We start from the raw sequence: 20,227 nt of genomic DNA, 5'->3' as shown, positions 1-20,227 counted from the left end.
TCTCTTTGTTTCTCTCTATCAAGGATGTTATCCATCACTCCCACACACACATGCCATGTGCTGTGCCAAGCATGATGGACCATCCCCACCATGGCTGAGTTCACATGGGGCAGTGCTGAGCACGCCGTGGGCAGGGGACCCTTTGCTGTCACCTGGGTTGGTGATGGTGGAGGTGAGGGGGCTGGAGAATGGCATGGGAGGAGCACGCAGAGCACAGCATGGATGTACAAAGCCAGTTTGCATCTTGAAATAGGAATAAAATGTGATAAAGCTGTAATTGGGTCATTTGAAATTTGATGTTAATCTTTTGGAAATGTAGTTGAAGTGCTGAAATGAAATTAAGGTACAAGAGCGGGTTATGTGTGTCAACAACAGGAACAGCCAAGAATGGTTTGAAGGTTCTGTTAATAATTTATCATTCTTTAATTGTGTGGTTGTTGGGTTTAATATAGTAAGTTCTTTGTAAATATGACAGTGTAAGTCATTGCTGTTCCTTCTCCCTCCTTGTTGTACTATCTGCTCATTTTGGAGCTTCCCCTGTGAGCGTTGCAGTTGGTTCAGAGTGTTTGCCATGCAAAACAAAGCATGAAAAGATAACTTTGGGGTACTATCAGGATTGCCATGTGTTTATATGTTTATATGTATCTATAAAGAATACATCAAAATGGTCCTGTGAATGAAAAGGACAACCAACCATTGATCAGTATTTTTAGCAAGATCTGAGCATGCTTATGCAAATTACAGTGATAAGTTACCTCAGATTTAAAAGTAAGTTATATAAATGGTTATATAAATGGGTGTCACAATTAAAGCAAGTCAAGCACACATAGTACTCAGATTTGTATTGATGTGTATCAATACATACACGGATGTGTAACTACACAGGTACAGGTAGTTGTTGCTGTGCAAAGTCAGTGATGTCTGGGGCTTTGCTGGTGTTTAGTTTATTTGCATTTATCTGCCCTTTAGTCAGGCACTGCCCATGTCCAGCCTGCTCCTGCTGTACGTGTGGTGTGGATGTGACACGCAGGGGGAGCCGATGCTCAGGAGGAGTGAGAGGGAACATGAAAGCAAAGGAGTGGTGTTGCTCAGAGTGCTGTGGCTTTGGAGGACAAGTCACAAATCAGGAATTCCGGAGGGGTCCATTGGTTGCAGGTGTGGGTCTGTAATGGGCCAGTGTTACAGGGGTTTGGTGGGTTGTGTGTCCTGCACAGCCGATGTTCCAGCAGGGGCATTTATTTGCAGTAATGTTCCTGTTGGAGGGAGAAATGGAGCAACAGGGTCAGGGCAAGGCTGCAGTCAGTGTGTAAGGGTTTACAGGCCGATTTCCTGGAGTGTATGTGCTCATTTTTAAAGGTAATTCCTGGAATTGCAGGGGGCAAAGCATAAAGGATGCTTTATCGAGCAGTGCTTGGTAAACACAGGTTTGCACTGCAGCACAGCTGATCCTGGCTGCTGCTCCTCAGGGCTTAGGTTTAGCCCAACTTTTGGGATTCCTTCTGCTGTGGGGCTCTCCCAGAAAGGTGGCCTGCCTGCCTTGCCACTTGTGGGGTGCCACTCCTGATGGAGAGGCTTATAATCTTCAGATCCTTGGGCCAGCAAAGAACGGCTGAGGTTAAATCCAGTCTCATTTGCAGTGCTGCCACGCTGGGCTGTGGCTGTCAGGCTCACTCTGCCATGGCCAGTCTGCCTTGGGAGCTGGCTCTGTTGGTCCCTCGGGTTCCGATGCATCCTGGCTAGAGAGTTGGCAGCGTCCACCCTCTTCATGTGTGATGTGTTGTACTGAAGCTTGAAACTGAGACCTCATTCTGTAGGGTCTCAAGGAACTGAGCAGCGAGCCCTGCCTGATTCTGGGGGTTCTGAACTGCAGCTCTGAATAACAGATTTGTTGCTGGCATGCACAGGTTCTAGTTAGGCCACATAACAGTGTGATGCTGGCAAGGACTTGGGCTGTGCAGTAGGTGCAGGTTGCTGCAATCTAGAAACTTCATTTATTTCTGCTTGGTTGATTTCTTTTTTTCCAGGGTGGGTGATATTTCTTTTATACAATGTCACTGGTTGGTTTTTGCTGAGGAACAAAAGGCTAATAGTAGATATTTTTGTAAAGTAGTTTGACCTGTGCTTGGGAAGAAGGTGCCCTGTGAGTGAAAACACATGAGGTCTGGATTCCAGTACTTCTCTGTGGAGGATGAATTGTGCTGGGTTTGTGCAAGGCTGGTCTGACAGGGGGCTGTTCCCAGGGGCTGCCTCCTGGAGCTCTCGTGGAGCAGTGGTCAACAGCTGAGGTGACACATTGCCTGAGGAAGGAGTGCTGAGACACCAATGTCACAGAGTTTTGTTGGTCATACAATAATTCAAGGATTATTTTCCCTGAGACAATTCTCTTTCCTACTCCCTTCTGCACTGGGCAGAACACAGCCTGTGCCTTCTAAAGTGCTCATGAAAATCAGTCCATTCCTGGGATCTTTTGTTTCCTGCTGTGCTTGCCTCAGTGCGCGTGAGAGAATCCGCTCCATCACTCCAGCCCCCAATTATGTGCAGCAGATAAACGAGGATTTATTTGATCAACCCAAGCACTAATTCCATGGAGAAGTTTTGCAGTATGTGTGGAGATAGAAAAGGAGGTTTTTAGGGTGTGGAGAGTTGTCTGTGCAGACTGGGATGAGCTGGGAGCCGGAGGGAGGAAGGGTAAAGGGCAGTTTTGTGCATGAGCCCACTTTCCAGCGTGTGGCCACAAACCTGGCACAGCGTTTGCACCTAGGCGGAGCCCCAGGGCAGGACTCCCCTTGCAAGTGCCCTTTGCTCTGTAAAGCTCTCGGTGACCTCAGCAGCAGAACCTTGGCGTCCCCCCCCATTTGTGTGTAGATCTCAGCCATGGGGAAGCCCCATGGGAGAGGTTACTCTGCTGGCAGAGGCCCTGGTTAGGAGTGTCCTGTGGGGATGGCAGCTGAGGAGATGCAGCTTGTAAGGTGAGTGTCAGGCTAGTCCGTGGAGCAAACTGGCAACAGCCCCAGTGCTATGGGCTCCATCAGGGTGTGGAGCTGCTGCTTCCTTGGGGTGGAGCAGAAAGGCTTTGGGGACATGGATCAGTGGTGGCACTGGCAATGCTGGGGAACGGTTGCACTCCGTGTCCTTCAGATTCTTTCCCAATGTAAGTGATTCTGTGGTTCTGTCATTCTGCTGGGCCAAGGGTCCTGTGTGGGCCATGGGTGGAGGGGCTGTGTTGGTCCCGGGGCTGAGTGCCTCAGGCTGGGGAGATGAGCTGTGGGGAGGGCCCTGCACTGCCCCTGGCTGTGGCTGTGTGCTGCCTGCTCACTGGCTTTGTCTCTGAGCTCTGTCGAGTGCAGTGTGTGCTCAGGTGCAGCTGTGTGGAGCTGTGTGTAGCAGAGCTGTGTGGATGGTGTCACCCCGAGTGGGATGGGTGTCAGCTCTGCTGCCTCTGTGGCTCTGGCTGGCACCTGCGTGTCAGTTGAAGATGAAATAGAAACCGTACACAGAGAACAGAAGGTGGCTGGTGAAAGGAGTGGGAGAGAGGAAGAAAGCAGCAGAGACAGGGCCTGTGCAGACCAGTTCACTTCTCACACCTGCAGCCTGCTGGCTCAGCCCCTGGCCAGGAGCTCCTGCAGCACCTCAGGGCTGGGATGCCCTGGGCTGCACAGTGGTGTCATCTGCTCTGTCACCTGCCCTGCTCCCAGGCTAGGACGAGCCCTTCTTGCTCCCTGCAGCAGCAGTGTGGCCACCCAGCCTGGAAAAAGTTTTGCATGTGGCCAGATTTCCTTTGTGGACCAGTGCCACTTCTTTCAGTGAAGTTACACAAGGAATAAATGAACCCTAACAGAATGATTTTGAGAGGAGAGATATTTTTGTTCTGTTTGTTTAATGGACTTCTTGACCTTTTGAGTCAAGAATCTGGGACTTTTAAATTGGGCTTGGCAATTTTTTCCTTCAGTTTTGTTTTATTCCTGCTTTTTACCACTCTCTTTCTCTGTTTCCCTCCCTCTTGGCTTATTTCCCATCTGCTTTTGGGAAACCCAGTGCTGAGGAGGAGAACAAACACCAGGGCAGCTGTAATCACACAGGGCTGAGCAGGTTCTCTGCTGAACAGGCTGAGCCCAGTTTTCAGCAGCAGCAGCAGCAGCACCTGGCACAGCAGTGGCTCCACAGGTGTCTGTGCCCAGCTCATGTCTTTCATGTGGCAGAGGATGGGGCTGGCACTGCCAGGGGATAGGGCAGAAGATACGTTCCTGTGCAAAAAAGGGCATGGGACATTCTCCCGAGTCAGTGGTGAAGGTGTTCACCTCTTCAAGGTGTTGCCTCTGAGGTCATCGAGGATGACAGGCATAGCAGTCAGCTGGAATTGTGTGATGGATTGTTTGGGTCAGTCTCTAGGTCTTTAATTATTTTCAATTATATGACAGCAAGTTGAATAGAATTTTGAGTTGACATAAAATAATTAGGGTGAAAAGAGTCTCATCCAGCACTTTTCAGCCACGTGTGTTTCATGAGAGAGTCATCAACCAGCAGTAGGGATCAGGATTCAGAGTGGGCTTCACTTCTGCAGCAGGGTGTTTTTCCTTGCTCTGTACATTCCCTCAGTGAGAAGAGCTTGTTGGAAAATGTAATTCATTCTAAACTAAGCAGTAATTCTCCTTCAAATTATATCTTAATAAAAAAGATAACATCTTAGGTAGTCTCTGATTTAGGCACACTGCATTTTAAATCTGTCCTAATTATAGTACTCATCGCTTAACATTCCTTTAATGAAGATCCTCATTTATAAGGACAAGGTTGGCAAATAGGAATTAATGCCATTATAACCCGTGAGTCTCCCAAAGGAAACAAATCAAAAGCTCTGTGAAGGAAATGAAACCTTATTATTTATAGCAAGGCAAAGCACAGAGTCACCAGCTGTACCTTTGTGTGTGTGGCTCAGGGGCCTGCAGCAGATGTGCTTTGGAAAGGACAGAGCCCTGCTGCCGTGGGCATCCCTCCAGCTGGGACACGGCTTCCCTTGAGGAGCCCTCGGCCCAAGGCTCCTGTCCTGCAAGTGGACTTCGGCTTTGTTTGGGTCTCAGTTTCTGATTGAAGACAGAGCTCCTCTCGTCAGCCCCAGAAATAACCACAGTGGTTCACCAAGGCCCAGAAATAAGGATGGAAGGAAGACATCCCAGTTGTCTTGATGGATCTGGGATGTTGTGGTGGATGCACATTTTTGCTGCTGTTGTTTCATCTCATGCTGATATCAGAATTGCTTGGTTTGAAGGAGCATTGTCAGATTGTCTTTGTAGCTGTTGACTTCAACACACACAGGAGATGGCTCCTTAAAAATCTTGGTCATCCTGAACAATGTTTCACTGGTGGAATTCAAGTGATGGCAGTGAGAGTTATGTACCAGCCTTAGAGCCCTTAGAGCAGTGCAGACTTGCAGAGGCCCCTGCAGCCCTCACAAATATCTCCTCACTTATTTGCATGCTCTGAGCCTCTGGTGACTCAAGGGAACAGCTGGAGCTGTGCCAGGGAGGGTCAGGCTGGAGCTCAGGGCAAGGCTCTGCCCCAGAGGGTGCTGGCAGTGCCCAGGCTCCCCAGGGAATGGGCACAGCCCCGAGGCTGCCGGAGCTGCAGGAGCCTTGGGGCAGCGCTGCCAGGGATGGACAGGGTGGGGCTGTTGGGGGTCTGGGCAGGGACAGGGGCTGGGCTCCATGGTCCTTGTGGCTCCTTTGAGCTGAGGATATTCCATGATTTTATGAGGCCTCTGAAAGCCGTCTGTGTGGGCAGCAGAGCTCAGCTCTTGCACAGAGATGGACATTTCCAAAGCCCTGAATGATGTTTGTCCATTCTCCAGCAGCGGCCTCGGGCCGTGGGGCAGGTGCTGGTGGGGCTGCTGCCTGCAGGGGGGAAACCGAGTCAAAAAGCTGAGCTCATTTCCTGGGATGAAAAGCAGTTAAAGCATCTGATAAGCAGTGGGGATTGTGCCTGTGCCTGCATCCAGGTGTGGCTGAAGCCGCTGGGCCCCTTGCATGGACTGCGCAGATGCTGTTCTGTTTGCAAGAGGAGGCCTTTTCCCTTTTCCCTTTTCCCTTTTTTTCCCTTTTCCCTTTCCCTTTTCCCCTTTCCCTTTTCCCTTTTCCCATCCCTTTCTCTGCACATTTGTGTTTCTGTGAGTGAATGAGAGGTGATGTGAAATCCTGTCTGTCCAGTACAATGAGTTCTCTCTCATTTAGGCCTTAATTAGAGACATCCATGCAGGGCACACTCAGCCCTGTGCCCACACCAGTGCCTGGGTTCCTCCTGCTCTCCTTGGTCTTGGGTCTCCTGCTGGAGTTACACCAGCTTGTGTCCCTGTTCTCCTGAATGACTCCTGAGCTCGCTGCTTTGCTTTAACCCTAGCTGACAGCAGTCCTTGGCTCTCCAAAATCTCTACTTCGTGAAAACATGTGACTGATTAGATGAGACAAATCCTTCTGCTTAGGAAAAGGCTCTGGAGACACTGGAGAGCACACAGGAGAGAGCTCTGGTCAGAGTTCTCTCTCACCCTGTAAAGCCACCAGGACAGCAGCCCAGAAGACATGAACTCATGGAACAACTCATTTCCTTGCTCCCAAAACAGCCTCACTCTTTCCCCTTTTCTTCTTTTATTAACTTCTCTTGTGCTCACAGTGTTGGCTGTTGCATTTCTGGGTGCTGGGGTGGACACTTAACTTTGGCCTGGCATCAAAACATGAGGTGTAAACCTGTCCACTACTGGACAGTGCTGCTTTCTGCAGCACCTATGGCTTTGGCCAGGTGGTAGAGGCTCCTGGAACTGGACAGGTGTCTTCTGTACAAATTACTGAAGTAAATGAAATTACACCTTGTTAAGGAGGAGCGTTGTTGTGCACGCTGTGACTGGTGACACACCCAGGGATGAGCCCAGGGTAATCACTAACTGGGACCTATAAAAATGCTGTGAGCTCCTCTGAGCTTCAGAGACCTTTGATGATTTGTCCTCATGGGCTGGGATGGGGAAGGGAAGGGAAGGGAAGGGAAGGGAAGGGAAGGGATGTTAGCTGATATTTTTTCTTCAGCTCTATTTCTGTTTTCCTAGATTTGATTTTCTTCTCCATCTAATAGTCTTTTTCTTGTTTATTTTATTTTTCATAGTTTTCTATACTGTCTTCTGGTTGATAATGGAGGTGACATGGTTTTGATAGAACAGACACTATGTGGGTTAATTTTTCTCCTGATGCTACTTAAAATGTCACCTCCCTGCAGATGACAACCCAAGGTTGCCAGAAACATTCATGCTGTAAAACCAGTTTAGTTTACTCACCTTTTATTAGTGTTGCCTGCATAATAAAAAAATCATTGTTAACTTTATCAGAATATTGAAACTTGAATATCTCTTCACTGCGAACACAGAAGCAATTTCATTTTAAAGTGGCAAAGGGCAGAGTTTCTAATAAAAATGTAATTTGTAGCCTCTGACTGCAAAAGCTTCTAATGTGCTAATTCTCCTTTAAGTCTGTGTAACGTGGGTGAGATATCAGCTTAAACAGCTGCAATATCAAAGCCTTTACTTGTCATTATTATTTTTTTCCCTACAACAGTTTTGGTGAAATTTAAATACATTTTTAATAATATTTCCCTTTTATCTCATTATCAAATTAGTTTTACACTCCCTCAACATGAGTTAAATCACTTAACGACCATTTAAAAAGCAACCATTAGGTTGGTTGAAATTGTTCCAACAAGATTCCTGGATGCAGGACAATTAATCTCTTAGGCCATCTTTGCTGTGTTTGGGCAGAAAGGCTCTGTGAGCTGTGAGAGGTGGTGGTGGCTGCTGCTCCAGCATCCCACATCCCTGCCCTGCACTGCAGGCACATCCCCCGCTCCTGCGGGCAGGGCTGCAGCCCCTCAGGCATCAGTGGCCATGGCACAGCAAGGGAGGGGCGTTGTGGGGTGTCTGGGAAGGGTTTTCTCTCACAAAAGAATTATCCAGCCCTGGCACAGCTGCCCAGGGCAGTGCTGGAGTCCCCATCGCTGGAAGGATTGAGCAGCCCAGTGGATGTGGCCGCTGGAACATGGGTCAGTGCTGGCCTTTGCAGTGCTGGGGAATGGTGGGACTTAAAGGTCTTTGAGGGCTTTTGCAACCTAAACAATTCCATGGCTCTGTGGTTCTGTCCTTCACCAAGCAAATTTTTTTTCCTTCTAACTCAACAGTGCTACTGAGAGCTTTTCTCACTTCTTCCCTGACAATGGTAATGCACCCAGGTCTTACACTGACACTGTGGGATCCTGCTCCTGAGCCCACTGCCTGGATCCCAAACACACTGCCCGATCCCAAACATACTGCCTGGATCCTGAGCACACTGCCCGATCCCAAACACACTGCCTGGATCCCAAACACACTGCCTGATCCCAAACACACTGCCTGGATCCTGAGCACACTGCCCGATCCCAAACACACTGCCTGATCCCAAACACACTGCCCGATCCCAAACACACTGCCCGATCCCAAACATACTGCCTGGATCCTGAGCACACTGCCCGATCCCAAACACACTGCCTGGATCCCAAACACACTGCCTGATCCCAAACACACTGCCCGATCCCAAACACACTGCCTGGATCCCAAACACACTGCCCGATCCCAAACACACTGCCTGGATCCCAAACACACTGCCCGATCCCAAACACACTGCCTGGATCCTGAGCACACTGCACAGATCCCAAACACACTGCCCGATCCCAAACACACTGCCTGGATCCTGAGCACACTGCCTGGATCCCAAACACACTGCCTGGATCCCAAACACACTGCCCGATCCCAAACACACTGCACAGATCCCAAACACCCTGCCCGATCCCAAACACCCTGCCCGATCCCAAACACACTGCCCAATCCCAAACACACTGCCTGATCCCAAACACACTGCCTGGATCCCAAACACACTGCTTGATCCCAAACACACTGCCTGGATCCTGAGCACACTGCCTGATCCCAAACACACTGCCTGGATCCCAAACACACTGCCCGATCCCAAACACACTGCCCGATCCCAAACACACTGCACAGATCCCAAACACCCTGCCCAATCCCAAACACCCTGCCCGATCCCAAACACACTGCCTGATCCCAAACACACTGCCCGATCCCAAACACACTGCCTGGATCCCAAACACACTGCCTGATCCCAAACACACTGCCTGGATCCCAAACACCCTGCCCGATCCCAAACACCCTGCCCGATCCCAAACACACTGCCCTATCCCAAACACACTGCCTGATCCCAAACACCCTGCCCGATCCCAAACACCCTGCCCGATCCCAAACACACTGCCCGATCCCAAACACACTGCCTGATCCCAAACACACTGCCTGGATCCCAAACACACTGCCCGATCCCAAACACACTGCACAGATCCCAAACACCCTGCCCAATCCCAAACACACTGCCTGATCCCAAACACACTGCCCGATCCCAAACACACTGCCTGGATCCCAAACACACTGCCTGGATCCCAAACACACTGCCCGATCCCAAACACACTGCCTGATCCCAAACACACTGCCTGATCCCAAACACACTGCACAGATCCCAAACACACTGCCCGATCCCAAACACACTGCCTGCATCCCAGGAACATCCCCTGTGATCAGGCACTGGCTGTGATCAGGCACTGGCTGTGATCCCATCCCAGCTGCCTTTAGCCCCATCTGATCATTTTCAAATGCTTGGTTTGTGTCTTTTTGATGTTTCCCTTGAGCAAATGGGGCTGAGAAAAAGCCTGGAGGGACCAGAATGAGAGTTCCCATGGGAAACCCCAATAGCTGCAAACCACCGAGTGCCAATTGTGCTGCACCTCAGGGCCGAGGGGGAGAACGCTGTTCAGTCACTGTAGGTGACTTGGCTTTCTTCAGCTGGAGAAATGCTTTCATTCTAGATTGTTGGTGATTAGCCACCCTGGGAAAAAACCAGTGAATTGGGTAGGAGATGCTTCAGAACCAGGCTCTGCTTCTGCCACAGCTGGCAGTCCCCTTCTGCTTTTTGTTCCCAGGTGGAAATGCACAGACCAACCCAAGGGTCAGTCACGGCCCCCTGCTACCCACATCTTGCTCTGTACACCCAGGACAGGCAGCAAGGAAACAAGGAAACCAACAAGGAAACCAACGGGGAAAACCTTGTTCCTCTGCTGGCAGGAATGCTTGCCTGGGGTTGTCTGGCAGTCTGGCTTTAGCTTTTGGTGGGAATTTGGTTTCCTGTGCCTATATCCGTGTGGAAGGCACCAACAGTCCTGCTGGAGGCAGTGCCTGGAGAGCCCAGCTGTGCTGGGTGAGAGGGGCAGCGCAGCCTGGAGTGGGTTGGTGTTTTGGTTCCTGATGTCCCGAGCAGTTCAGCTGGGAGATCCCTTGGACAGTTCCCAGTTTCCCACACAGAGAGGGCAGCAGCTTCTCCCTGTGAGCAGCTGTAAGTGGCCAGACCTTATTCCAAAGCCATGCTGTAGTCGGAAAAGTTGAGTGTGTCTTGCAGGGCCTGCTGGAGTTTGAGGTCATTTATTTTTACTTCTCTGCCTTTTCTCGGATGTTTGACTCTCTCAGAACAATGGCTCCCACCACGCTGCAGCCATTGCCCTGTGCCACAGCTGCTCCAACCTCCTCCCGTGCCATGCCAAGGATCTCATCTCCTTACTTTAGCTAAATATAGTGTTTTCAAGCTCTTGTGGAGAGCTTAATCCATACCTTTACTGAGCTTAGCCAGCTGAATCCAGGGGCATAAGCCGCTGACACAGCTTTGTGGGTAGAGGAATCCTCTACATTCTCTTACACTTGCCCTAATCTACCAAGGTTTGTTTCATTTTTCTACTGATTAATCTGGTATTTTTCTACTATTTTTTCTGGTATTTTCTACCAATCTGACTTTTTTCTCTATATATGTACAGGATTCTGAGGACTGGATAGTTGTGATGGTGATTTTTCCTGTTGGCAAACTTCAGTTTTCTGTGCTGGCTTCCCAAGGACACACAATAATTTTGTATTTTTTCAAGTAACTGTTTAATGAAAAAAAATCCAAAATAATGTTTTCTGTTCCCAGTCTGGCTTCACAGAGATGAGAGTGTCTCTGGCTTTAGTTGCAGAGCTTCTGTCACCCTGGGCTCTTTGTTTTGAAGGGAGCTGGCTCCCACACTGACAGTTGCAACAGGGGCACCGTACCTACCAAGGTTTCAGGCAGGATCTTATTCTGACACAACAGTTACAATGGATATAAAAAGGATGTGCTGCTGTATCTTAGCTAGTTTGGCCTTTCCCAGCGTGGTTGCAGCCCTGGTGTTGCTGCTGTTCTGTGCAGCAGGTGTGGCTGTGGTTTGCGATGGTGACGTGCGCCACCGAGGGCCTCGGGGTCAGCAGGGCTTCAAAGCCACCTCTGGCAATGGGGGCTCACAGTGTGTTTGAGCAGCTGCTGCCCTGCCCCAGGTGCGCTTGTGTTGGCCCTGGGACACCTGTACACCCTGCCAGGGGCACCCAGAGCCCCCAGGGAGTGGGTCCAGGACTCTCATGGGCGGGTTGGGCACAGGATTGTGCGTTATCCTCCTTTATCAGCGCCCAGGTCAGGGCTTTCCTGCTTCTGGACCAGCACCAGGTGCTGCTGGTGTGTCCAACCTGCGTGAACTTCTCCCATTGCTGAACGATTTTTGGACACACTGGTGTCCTGCAGGGCTTGAACGGAGCGAGAATGCTCTGAGAGGTTCTGGGAGGTGCTTGGTGGAACTGGCTCACTCTGCTGCCTGGCTTTGGGCTGGAGCAGCCATCCTCTGCTCTGCTTCCTCCGTGCAGAAACAGGAACCATAAACTCTGAACTCCTGCTCTCGTCGGTGCTCAGCCCTGCTGGGGAATGCCAGGAGACAGAATGTGGCCTTGTGCGTGGAGGTGGCACTGTGTGACCCTGCCCATGCCTTTTCCTTGGCAGAAAAGCAGTGCTGTTGTTCTCTGTGAGCTGAGGGGCACTGAGAGGTGCTCTCTGCTGATTCAGAGCACTGGCAGCTGCTCCCTGCTCCCTGCAGAGCACTGGGGAGGCATTTCAGGAGATGAAGTAGAGAAAGCCCAGGAGAGCTCTGGGCACGGTGTGATCCAGCCTTCCTTGTGCAGGAGCTTAGGGTGCCTCTGATGGCCCTGGTGGGTGATCTCGCCTAGCTAAGCTCCCATGGAGCCAAGGCACAGGGATGGATCCCACAGCACCCCACAGAGCCCTTTCCCCCTTTTCCCTGTGTGGTGCCCTGCAGCCTGGGCTGCTCCTGACACAGGCAGCAGGGGCAGAGCCTCCTTTGCCCTTCCTCCGTGGCCAGGACAGTGCCAAGCTGCACCTGGATTCTTTGGTTGGCTCCTTGGCACTTGCACTGTGCGGCAGCTTCTTGTCCTGGGTGCTTCAATGCTCAGCTGTGTGCCTGGCTCCTCCCCAGCCTGTGCTCCCAAGGGTTGTCCATGGGCATGCCCAGGGCTGCTGCTGGTGTGTCCCATCCAAACCCACCTCGGTGGCATCCTGGCACAGCCAGGAGTGCTGGGCTGGGCGTCTGCTCCACCTCCTCATCCTCCTGCACTGCAGCAGAGGTGGGACCCGTGGAAGTTGTGCACACGGTATCCCTTGCCAGGATCCCTCTGGTGCTTCACAGCTGCCCACACATACTTTGTGAAGGTGTGTTTGTTTTGTTAATCAGGTTTGTGTGGGACGGTGGTAGGAGAACTCTGTGTAGGTGCAAAATAGTCTCCTTGGGGAAAAAAACCATCTGTGGGTCTCTCTGCCACATTTTCATGGAGTTCCACAGCGGGCCACTGGGTGGGCTTCTGGCTGGCAGCTTTTGGAAGCCCTCAGGAATGCAGGCTACAAAAAGCCAGTGTGTACCAGTGTGCAGGGCCCCGAAGCTGGTACAGGGTGCTGCTGGTCAGTGCAGCTGCAGGGCAAACACGTGGGGCTGTATTCTTTATTGGCATGCTAGAGCATAGTCGGGCTGATGTCAGATTTACCTTCTTGTGTTCCAGCTGTGTTGGTGTGGAAGAAGAAGAGGCACCAGACATTGACATCTATCATTGTCCAAATTGTGAGAAAACCCACGGAAAGTCGACCTGTAAGTACCCCTGTGAGCCAGTCCCTGACATGCAGCAGGGTGGGGATGTGTGAACAACAGGAACTTTTTTTTTGGTCATTACCAAAGGCACGCCTCAGTATCACGTGCCACAAATATTGTAATTCAAACCAGGAGGTGAAGAAAGATGTTGGTGGGAGGAAGCTGCAGGTTGGATCATGGAGCTTTTGCTGCAGCCTTAGGCACGTGTGTGCGCTCATGCAGGCACTTACCTGGAGAACTGCAGTCCCCAGCCCCACAAAAAACCTGAGGGCCCTTCCTTGGTTGAACTGTGCCCACACTCAGTAACGTGGGCTAGAAAAACCCTGTGGAGGCAGCTAAGTGCTAATACAGGGAGTTTTGGAACCTATGTGGGGTTTTCTGTCTGCAGAGGAGAAGAGTAAGAAGCAGTTTGTTGTGCTTGGCCTGGATGTAGAATTGCAGCGATTTCAGTGTCAGTCAAAATTGTAGGATACACTGAGGGTGCCAATTCTTGCATTTCTTTCACAGGAAAAGGATTCTCCTGAGCAAAAGTGACAGTTGATCTCAGTGGGTGTTTTGTCTGGGAAGGAATCGTGGGATGTGTTTGCTTTGGTCAGATTAATTCACAAATTCTTTCTATTATACAATGGAAAAAAAAAAAAGAAAAGAAACCAATCCCTGTGAAAGATGAAATGCTTTGCTTGAAAACCAGTTATTATAAATAAGAAACAGTGCCAGGGAGGATCCTGCTGCTCTGCAAGCTGAGGGCATCCTGCAGAGGAAGAGCACTGTGCTCATCTGCTGGAGCTGAGGGAATCCTGATGACCTTCTATTCAGTGTGAAATAAGGGATGACTGGGAAGTGGCTCCTGTTGTGGTAAAATTCAGAATTTTTAACCCAAGCAATTATTTCTATATTGCCTTAATTGTTAAAGTTTAAGAAATTTCTAGTGGGAATGTGGTGGAGTCCGAAGTGTTTGTTTTGTGGGCAAAAAGTAGAATTGTATTTCCATTTCACATTTTTAAAAATCAAATGTGAACTGGAAACCTGAATGACCTGCAGCTGCTCCTGTCTCCCAGAGGGTCCAGCTGGGAAGCTGGAAAATCCCCATTGGGGGGCTGGTTCTGAAGGACTTTACAAAATCAGGATGTCCCTACAGAATGTTGTGGTTTGAAGGGATCAGCCTTTCTAGTGTTTTGTTTTCCTGGTTACACAAATAACCACCAATCATTTTGAAGTGAATGATTTGGGATTGGAGGGGGGGTGACTGCAGGCACTCCCAGACTGTTCCTAACCCAGGAGGGAAGAGGCAGCACAGGATCTCCACCCCCTGAGTCTGTCAGTGCACAACACTGAGATGGGTCTGATACTTTGATTTCTTTCACTTTTAAAAAAAAATATAAATTGTGAAAGGCACCTACTTTTCAGGGCAAGGGGGAAAACACAGTCAGAAGCAGCAAAAGCCTATAATCAGGAATTGAATATCAGTTCTATAAAAACTAGGGTGCGTCATCCCAGAATTCAAGACATGGCAGTTTTGATAAAAAGATTGCAAGTTTAATATACCAGTTATGATAAGGAGAGTTGAATTGACAACAACATTCTGATGCTTTTTAAAAGGTTTCTGTCTATGCAGTTATTTTTATCCAAATAAAAATCCACGGATGTGTGCCAGAGCATTCAACCCAGCAGAAAGTGCTGCTGGAGCAGAGTTCCAGCCCTTGCCATGGGCTCAGACGCCTCCCACTGTCCCAGGCTGCTCCCAGCCCTGCCCAGCCTGGCCTTGGGCACTGCCAGGGATCCAGGGACTGTGCTGGGCACCCTGTGCCAGGGCCTGCCCACCCTCACAGGGAACAATTCCCAATTCCCCATATCCCATCCATCCCTGCCCTCTGGCACTGGGAGCCATTCCCTGTGTCCTGTCCCTCCATCCCTTGTCCCCAGTCCGTCTCCAGCTCTCCTGGAGCCCCTTCAGGCCCTGCCAGGGGCTCTGAGCTCTCCCTGGAGCTGCTCCTGTCCAGGTGAGCACCCCCAGCTCTGCCAGCCTGGCTCCAGAGCAGAGGGATCCAGCGCTGGGAGCAGCTCTGTGGCCACCTCTGGGCCTCTCCAGCAGCTCCACGTCCTTCTGATGTTGCTGCCTGCAGATCTGGGGCAGCTCAGGGTCTCAGAAGGTTTCCCTTGACCCTCTTCCCTCTGGGGATGCAGCATGGTGGGAATACAGAGCAATATCCATTCTGTAGGGCAGCAAGGACCCTTCCTTTTCTCTCTTTGCATACAGCATAGGCAGTTTAATGACATGCAACACCAATCATCAAAGAAGTGAAGTGCAAAAATTTTATTTAAATATAAATCATTGCTGTCCTTACCTTGAGTTTTGGTGCCAAGGTCACAAGCTGCATAGTAATTCTCCCTGCTAATGTGTAGAATCGTGGATTCTGTGGAAGAAGGAGGCTGTTCTACTCTAGCCCATCCTTGCAGGGTACTCCAGGCCAGGGGAGCTGGAAGCTGGAGGAAGTGAAGGAGGGAGCGGCTTGGCTGGTGAATTCCATCTCTGGAATCTGCATGGAGGATATCCTGCTGCAGGGCTTGGGCACTGCTGGTAGATCACTTCCTTTGCTTATTAACTGCTCCAGAATCTGTTCAGACCCGTTATCCAGCACTATCAGCTCTGCAAAGGAGTAGGAGTTGTTCCAGCACCACTAGTTCATGGTAGGATTTAATTATTGTGAGATTAGCAAAGGGAAACACAGACACCAATTGTCTGTTATGCAACTTGTCTGGATTTAAAAATATACATGTATTTCTGGAGCTTGCCTTCTACCAGATATGTTTTCCAGATGTCAAATTTAAAAATCGTTTTCCTCTCCTTACATTTTTCCACATTACCACTGTGGCCAGTGGCTGCTCTCAGAAGATTGCTTCCTGTCACATGGCATTTTAAGCCATTCCCGCTTAATGAAATGTGTAGGGACTTCTCTTTGGGAAAAATCATCCATATTCATCCAACATTTTCTGACATCAGTTCAAGAAAATGTAAGGGCTTCATTTGGGCAGGCTTGGCTCATTTTCATAGCACAGTCTGAAATGCTGGGTTTGATTGCTGCCTCATTTGCCCCAGTGAAAATCAGGAGAAATCCTTTGGAATCAGTGGAGTTACAGAGCTGCAAGTGAGCCAAAGGCTGTGACTGGCTTTAAGTGCTTCCAGCCTTGGCTGTTGATCAGTGGAGAGCTCACAGGGTGCTCCTGGGTATCCCTGCTCTAGGGAAGCTCCCTGGGCATGGCTAGAACACCATGGGCTTTAAAGCCAGTCATTTAGGTTGGAAAAAAACTCCGAGATCACCTAATCCAACCTGTGACTGATCACCAGCTTGTTAAGGCCAGAGCACTGAGTGCCACGTCCTGCGGTTCCATGAGCACTTCCAGGGATGGGGACTCCACCCCTCCCTGGCAGCCCCGTCCCATGCCTGACCACCCTTTCATTCTTGCCAAGAATTCAAGTTGATGATCCCTTCTACACAAATAGCTTTGAAATAATATATGTATACCTGTGAATTACTCATTTTAAGATACAGTTTTGTAAAAATGTATTCCCTTTTTCCAGTGTTGGACCTCCAAGGTTAAATCTGGATCAGAAAAATCTGCAGAAAAAGAAATCTGTGATAAATTACAAAAAAGTAACTTTTCTGGTGCAAGCTGGGATCTGTTGCACATGAGAATGAGCCTTTAGCCCTTACTGTGGTGCTCATGGCAAAGATAAAATATAGAAAGTGTGGCTGAAAATGGCCAAGGTCAAGTGTTTGATGCAGTGTAATGGACTCCAGCTGCTGTCCAGGAGACAGCCCCTCCTGGGGAGTGCTCTGGGGAGAGAATCCAGGCTGCCTCTGCAGGAGGGCTGGGTGGGAGAGCTGGATGGCAGAGCTGGATGGGAGAGCTGGATGGGAGAGCTGGATGGGAGACATGGATGGGAGACGTGGATGGCAGAGGTGGATGGGGAGAGGAGGATGGGAGAGGTGGATGGGCAGAGCTGGGTGGCAGAGGTGAATGGCAGAGCTGGATGGGCAGAGCTGGATGGGAGAGGTGAATGGCAGAGCTGGGTGGCAGAGCTGAGTGGGAGAGGTGGATGGCAGACCTGAGTGGCAGATCTGGATGGGCAGAGGCTGATGGGCAGAGGTGGGTGGCAGAGCTGGATGGCAGAGCTGGATGGGAGAGGTGGATGGGAGAGGTGGATGGGAGAGGTGGATGGCAGAGCTGGATGAGAGAGGAGGATGGGCAGAGCTGGATGGGAGAGGTGAATGGCAGAGCTGGGTGGGCAGAGCTGGATGGCAGAGGTGGATGGCAGAGCTGGATGAGAGAGGAGGATGGGCAGAGCTGGATGGGAGAGGTGAATGGCAGAGCTGGATGGGCAGAGCTGGATGGGCAGAGCTGGATGGCAGAGCTGGATGGCAGACCTGAGTGGCAGAGCTGGGTGGCAGAGGTGGATGGCAGAGCTGGGTGGCAGAGCTGGGTGGCAGACCTGAGGGACAGAGCTGGGTGGGCAGAGGTTGATGGGCAGAGCTGGATGGGCAGAGCTGAATGGCAGAGGTGGATGGCAGAGCTGAGTGGCAGAGCTGGATGGGCAGAGGTTGATGGGCAGAGGTGGGTGGCAGAGCTGGATGGACAGAGCTGGATGGCAGAGCTGGGTGGCAGAGCTGGATGGGCAGAGCTGGATGGCAGAGCTGGGTGGCAGAGCTGGATGGACAGAGCTGGATGGCAGAGCTGAGTGGCAGAGCTGGGTGGCAGAGGTGGATGGCAGACCTGAGTGGCAGAGCTGGATGGGCAGAGGTTGATGGGCAGAGCTGGGTGGCAGAGCTGGATGGCAGAGCTGAGTGGCAGAGCTGGATGGGCAGAGGTTGATGGGCAGAGGTGGGTGGCAGAGCTGGATGGCAGATCTGGATGGGGAGGTTCATGGGAAGTTGGGCCCCTGCCAGCTCTTGGTGCCAGGGCAAAGAGCTCCCCAGAGGCTGTGGCAGGTTTGCAGTGGGTTTGTTCATTCAGCACTGATCCGTCGCCTTCGTTTCCCGACGCTCTGTGCTATCTGGTGTGTAATAAAGGAACGTGCTCAAGCTCTCCAATTTTCCTGTGGCAAGTGACACCTCTTTCCCTGGGACTTGTACTCAGAGTGCAATCAGCACACTCGAGGTGTGGATTGGGGTGTGCTGAGAGGGGGAGGGGGCGGAGGGTGGGAAGGGAGGGAGAGGAGGAAGGTTTGGCATTCAAACCAGGCTTGTTTCCTTTGTTACCAGGAGCATTGAATTAATACACTAAGCCTGAGAGTCATTAAGATAAAGAACTAGCAGCTTTAATGAATATCTCCAGCTAGGCTGGAGCCTGCATGGAACTAATAAACCCAACATGCTTTATGCAAAACCTGGGATGGACTCCCTGGGAGATGTCTTTCCTTGAGTTGTTCCAGGGCTGTGGTTGGGAAAGCAAAATTTGCTCTTTCCAAATTTTATGTGTTATATCTCTAGCCTCCAGATTCCTTTCTTAATGGAAAAGTGTGTGGATCTGTGTGTGTGCAAAGAGTGAGGAGTGGGTGCCATCCGTGAGGAGTCTGCTGCCCTTCCTCACTGTTTTGATGAGAGGTCTGGACTTGGGGTGAAATACTGAGTTTCATGATGTAAAACAAGGGTGGAAAATGAAAGTATGTGACATACGAGAATTTTATTAACAGAGGCTTTAAATGATACAAATGAGGAAAAACCTGGTTTCCTACCAAAGTGAGTTTCTCTGCACTCACTGTGGAAGCAGGAACAGCTGAGGGAGATAGTGCTGACTCAGGGAAAAAGCAGGACCAGTTTTTCTTGCTTTGTGTTATCTGGCTGTCAGAGGCAGGGCAAAACCACACTGAAACCTGACTGGCTCACGTGTGCTCATTCCTGCTGGCCCTTTATCCCTGATGGACTGTCCTGTGTGTCCATCCCTCACTGGGAGCACCATCAAGGGGCCTCAATCAGCTGCAGCTCTGAGCCATAAGAAATTCCCTTCCCTGCACTCCTAGCAGCTACTTAATTTTCCTTTTCCTTTTCCTTTTCCTTTTCCTTTTCCTTTTCCTTTTCCTTTTCCTTTTTTTCCTTTTCCCTTTCCCTTTTCCTTTCCCTTTTCCTTTTCCTTCCCTGTCCACGCTGTGTGCAGGGCACACTAAAATCCCATCAAACTTGGTGTCAAAGGCAGAACTACTGGGCAGAGCTTTATGCTGAGGTGATTCCTGACGAATGCAGCAATCCCACAGAATGGTAATTCCCCCAGATCCATCCTGCAGGCTGTGCCGAGGGGCTTTCAGGGAGTTTCCTGGTGAGGATGAGGGGCAGTGTGAGAGCCCAGGGTGTCCAGAGCCAGTGCTTGTGTGAGGCTGCAGGCACTGCAGCTCAGCAATTACCCAACTGCTGCCCTCTGCCCCAAAATGCTCACTGCTCACTCTGTAATGGATCTTCAGCTGCACCACAATTGTCTAATGGGGCACTGAGAGCAATATTAAAATCTGCAGGGCTGCGTGGTGGGGTTCCCTCCACTCTGCTCATGAGAGAAATTAAATGAAGATTGATCCTTCCTGCCAATGTCTTAATAATTACCTTCACCTTAACATAGCTGTCCAATTCATTCTTTTTCAGTGAAAAAGAAAAGAAATTGGCATAAGCATGACACGGGCCAGCCAACGGAGGTGAAGCCTGTGCAGAACGGGAGCCAGGTGTTCATCAAGGAGCTGCGGAGCCGGACATTCCCCAGGTGGGTTTGCTGTGCACGGGGTGCAGGGGCAGAGCTGGGCTCCTGGGAGGCTGGGGATGCTCTGTGCTGGAAGCATTGAGCAGTATTGGTGATTAAATCAGTGCTGTTTGATTGCAGGTGTCCCAGGCTCTTCCCCTTTTCACATTTGTGCAGCTGTATTCAGCTCTCCTCTCAGCTGAGCCCAGTGCCTGTGCATTTCCGTAGATGCTGGGGTTTGGGAGGGCAAGGATGATGGAATCAGAGAATGGTTTGGGTGGGAAGGGACCTCAAAGCCCCTCCAGTGCCACCCCTGCCATGGCAGGGACACCTCCCACTGTCCCAGGCTGCTCCCAGCCCCAGTGTCCAGCCTGGCCTTGGGCACCGCCAGGGATCCAGGGGCAGC

General features: G+C 50.6%; 1 protein-coding gene across 2 annotated transcripts in view; it reads left to right on the top strand.

The window, feature by feature from the left end:
- The window catches only part of PHF2 (PHD finger protein 2), a 55,071-nt gene that overhangs the window by 11,537 nt on the left and 23,307 nt on the right, over window positions 1–20,227 (top strand). For both annotated transcript variants that reach the window (XM_054281134.1, XM_054281133.1), the window contains exons 2-3: window positions 13,016–13,101; window positions 19,731–19,845. In XM_054281134.1, coding sequence (XP_054137109.1) covers window positions 13,016–13,101; window positions 19,731–19,845 — 201 coding nt within the window. The remainder of the gene's footprint in view (window positions 1–13,015; window positions 13,102–19,730; window positions 19,846–20,227) is intronic.

Source organism: Melozone crissalis, unplaced genomic scaffold, assembly GCF_028551555.1.
Source record: "Melozone crissalis strain CALT ecotype California unplaced genomic scaffold, PUWL_Pcris_2 ptg000029l_1, whole genome shotgun sequence".
Taxonomy (NCBI): domain Eukaryota; kingdom Metazoa; phylum Chordata; class Aves; order Passeriformes; family Passerellidae; genus Melozone; species Melozone crissalis.
The sequence above is the reverse complement of the archived record's forward strand: the minus strand, read 5'-3'. Positions and strand labels throughout refer to the sequence as shown.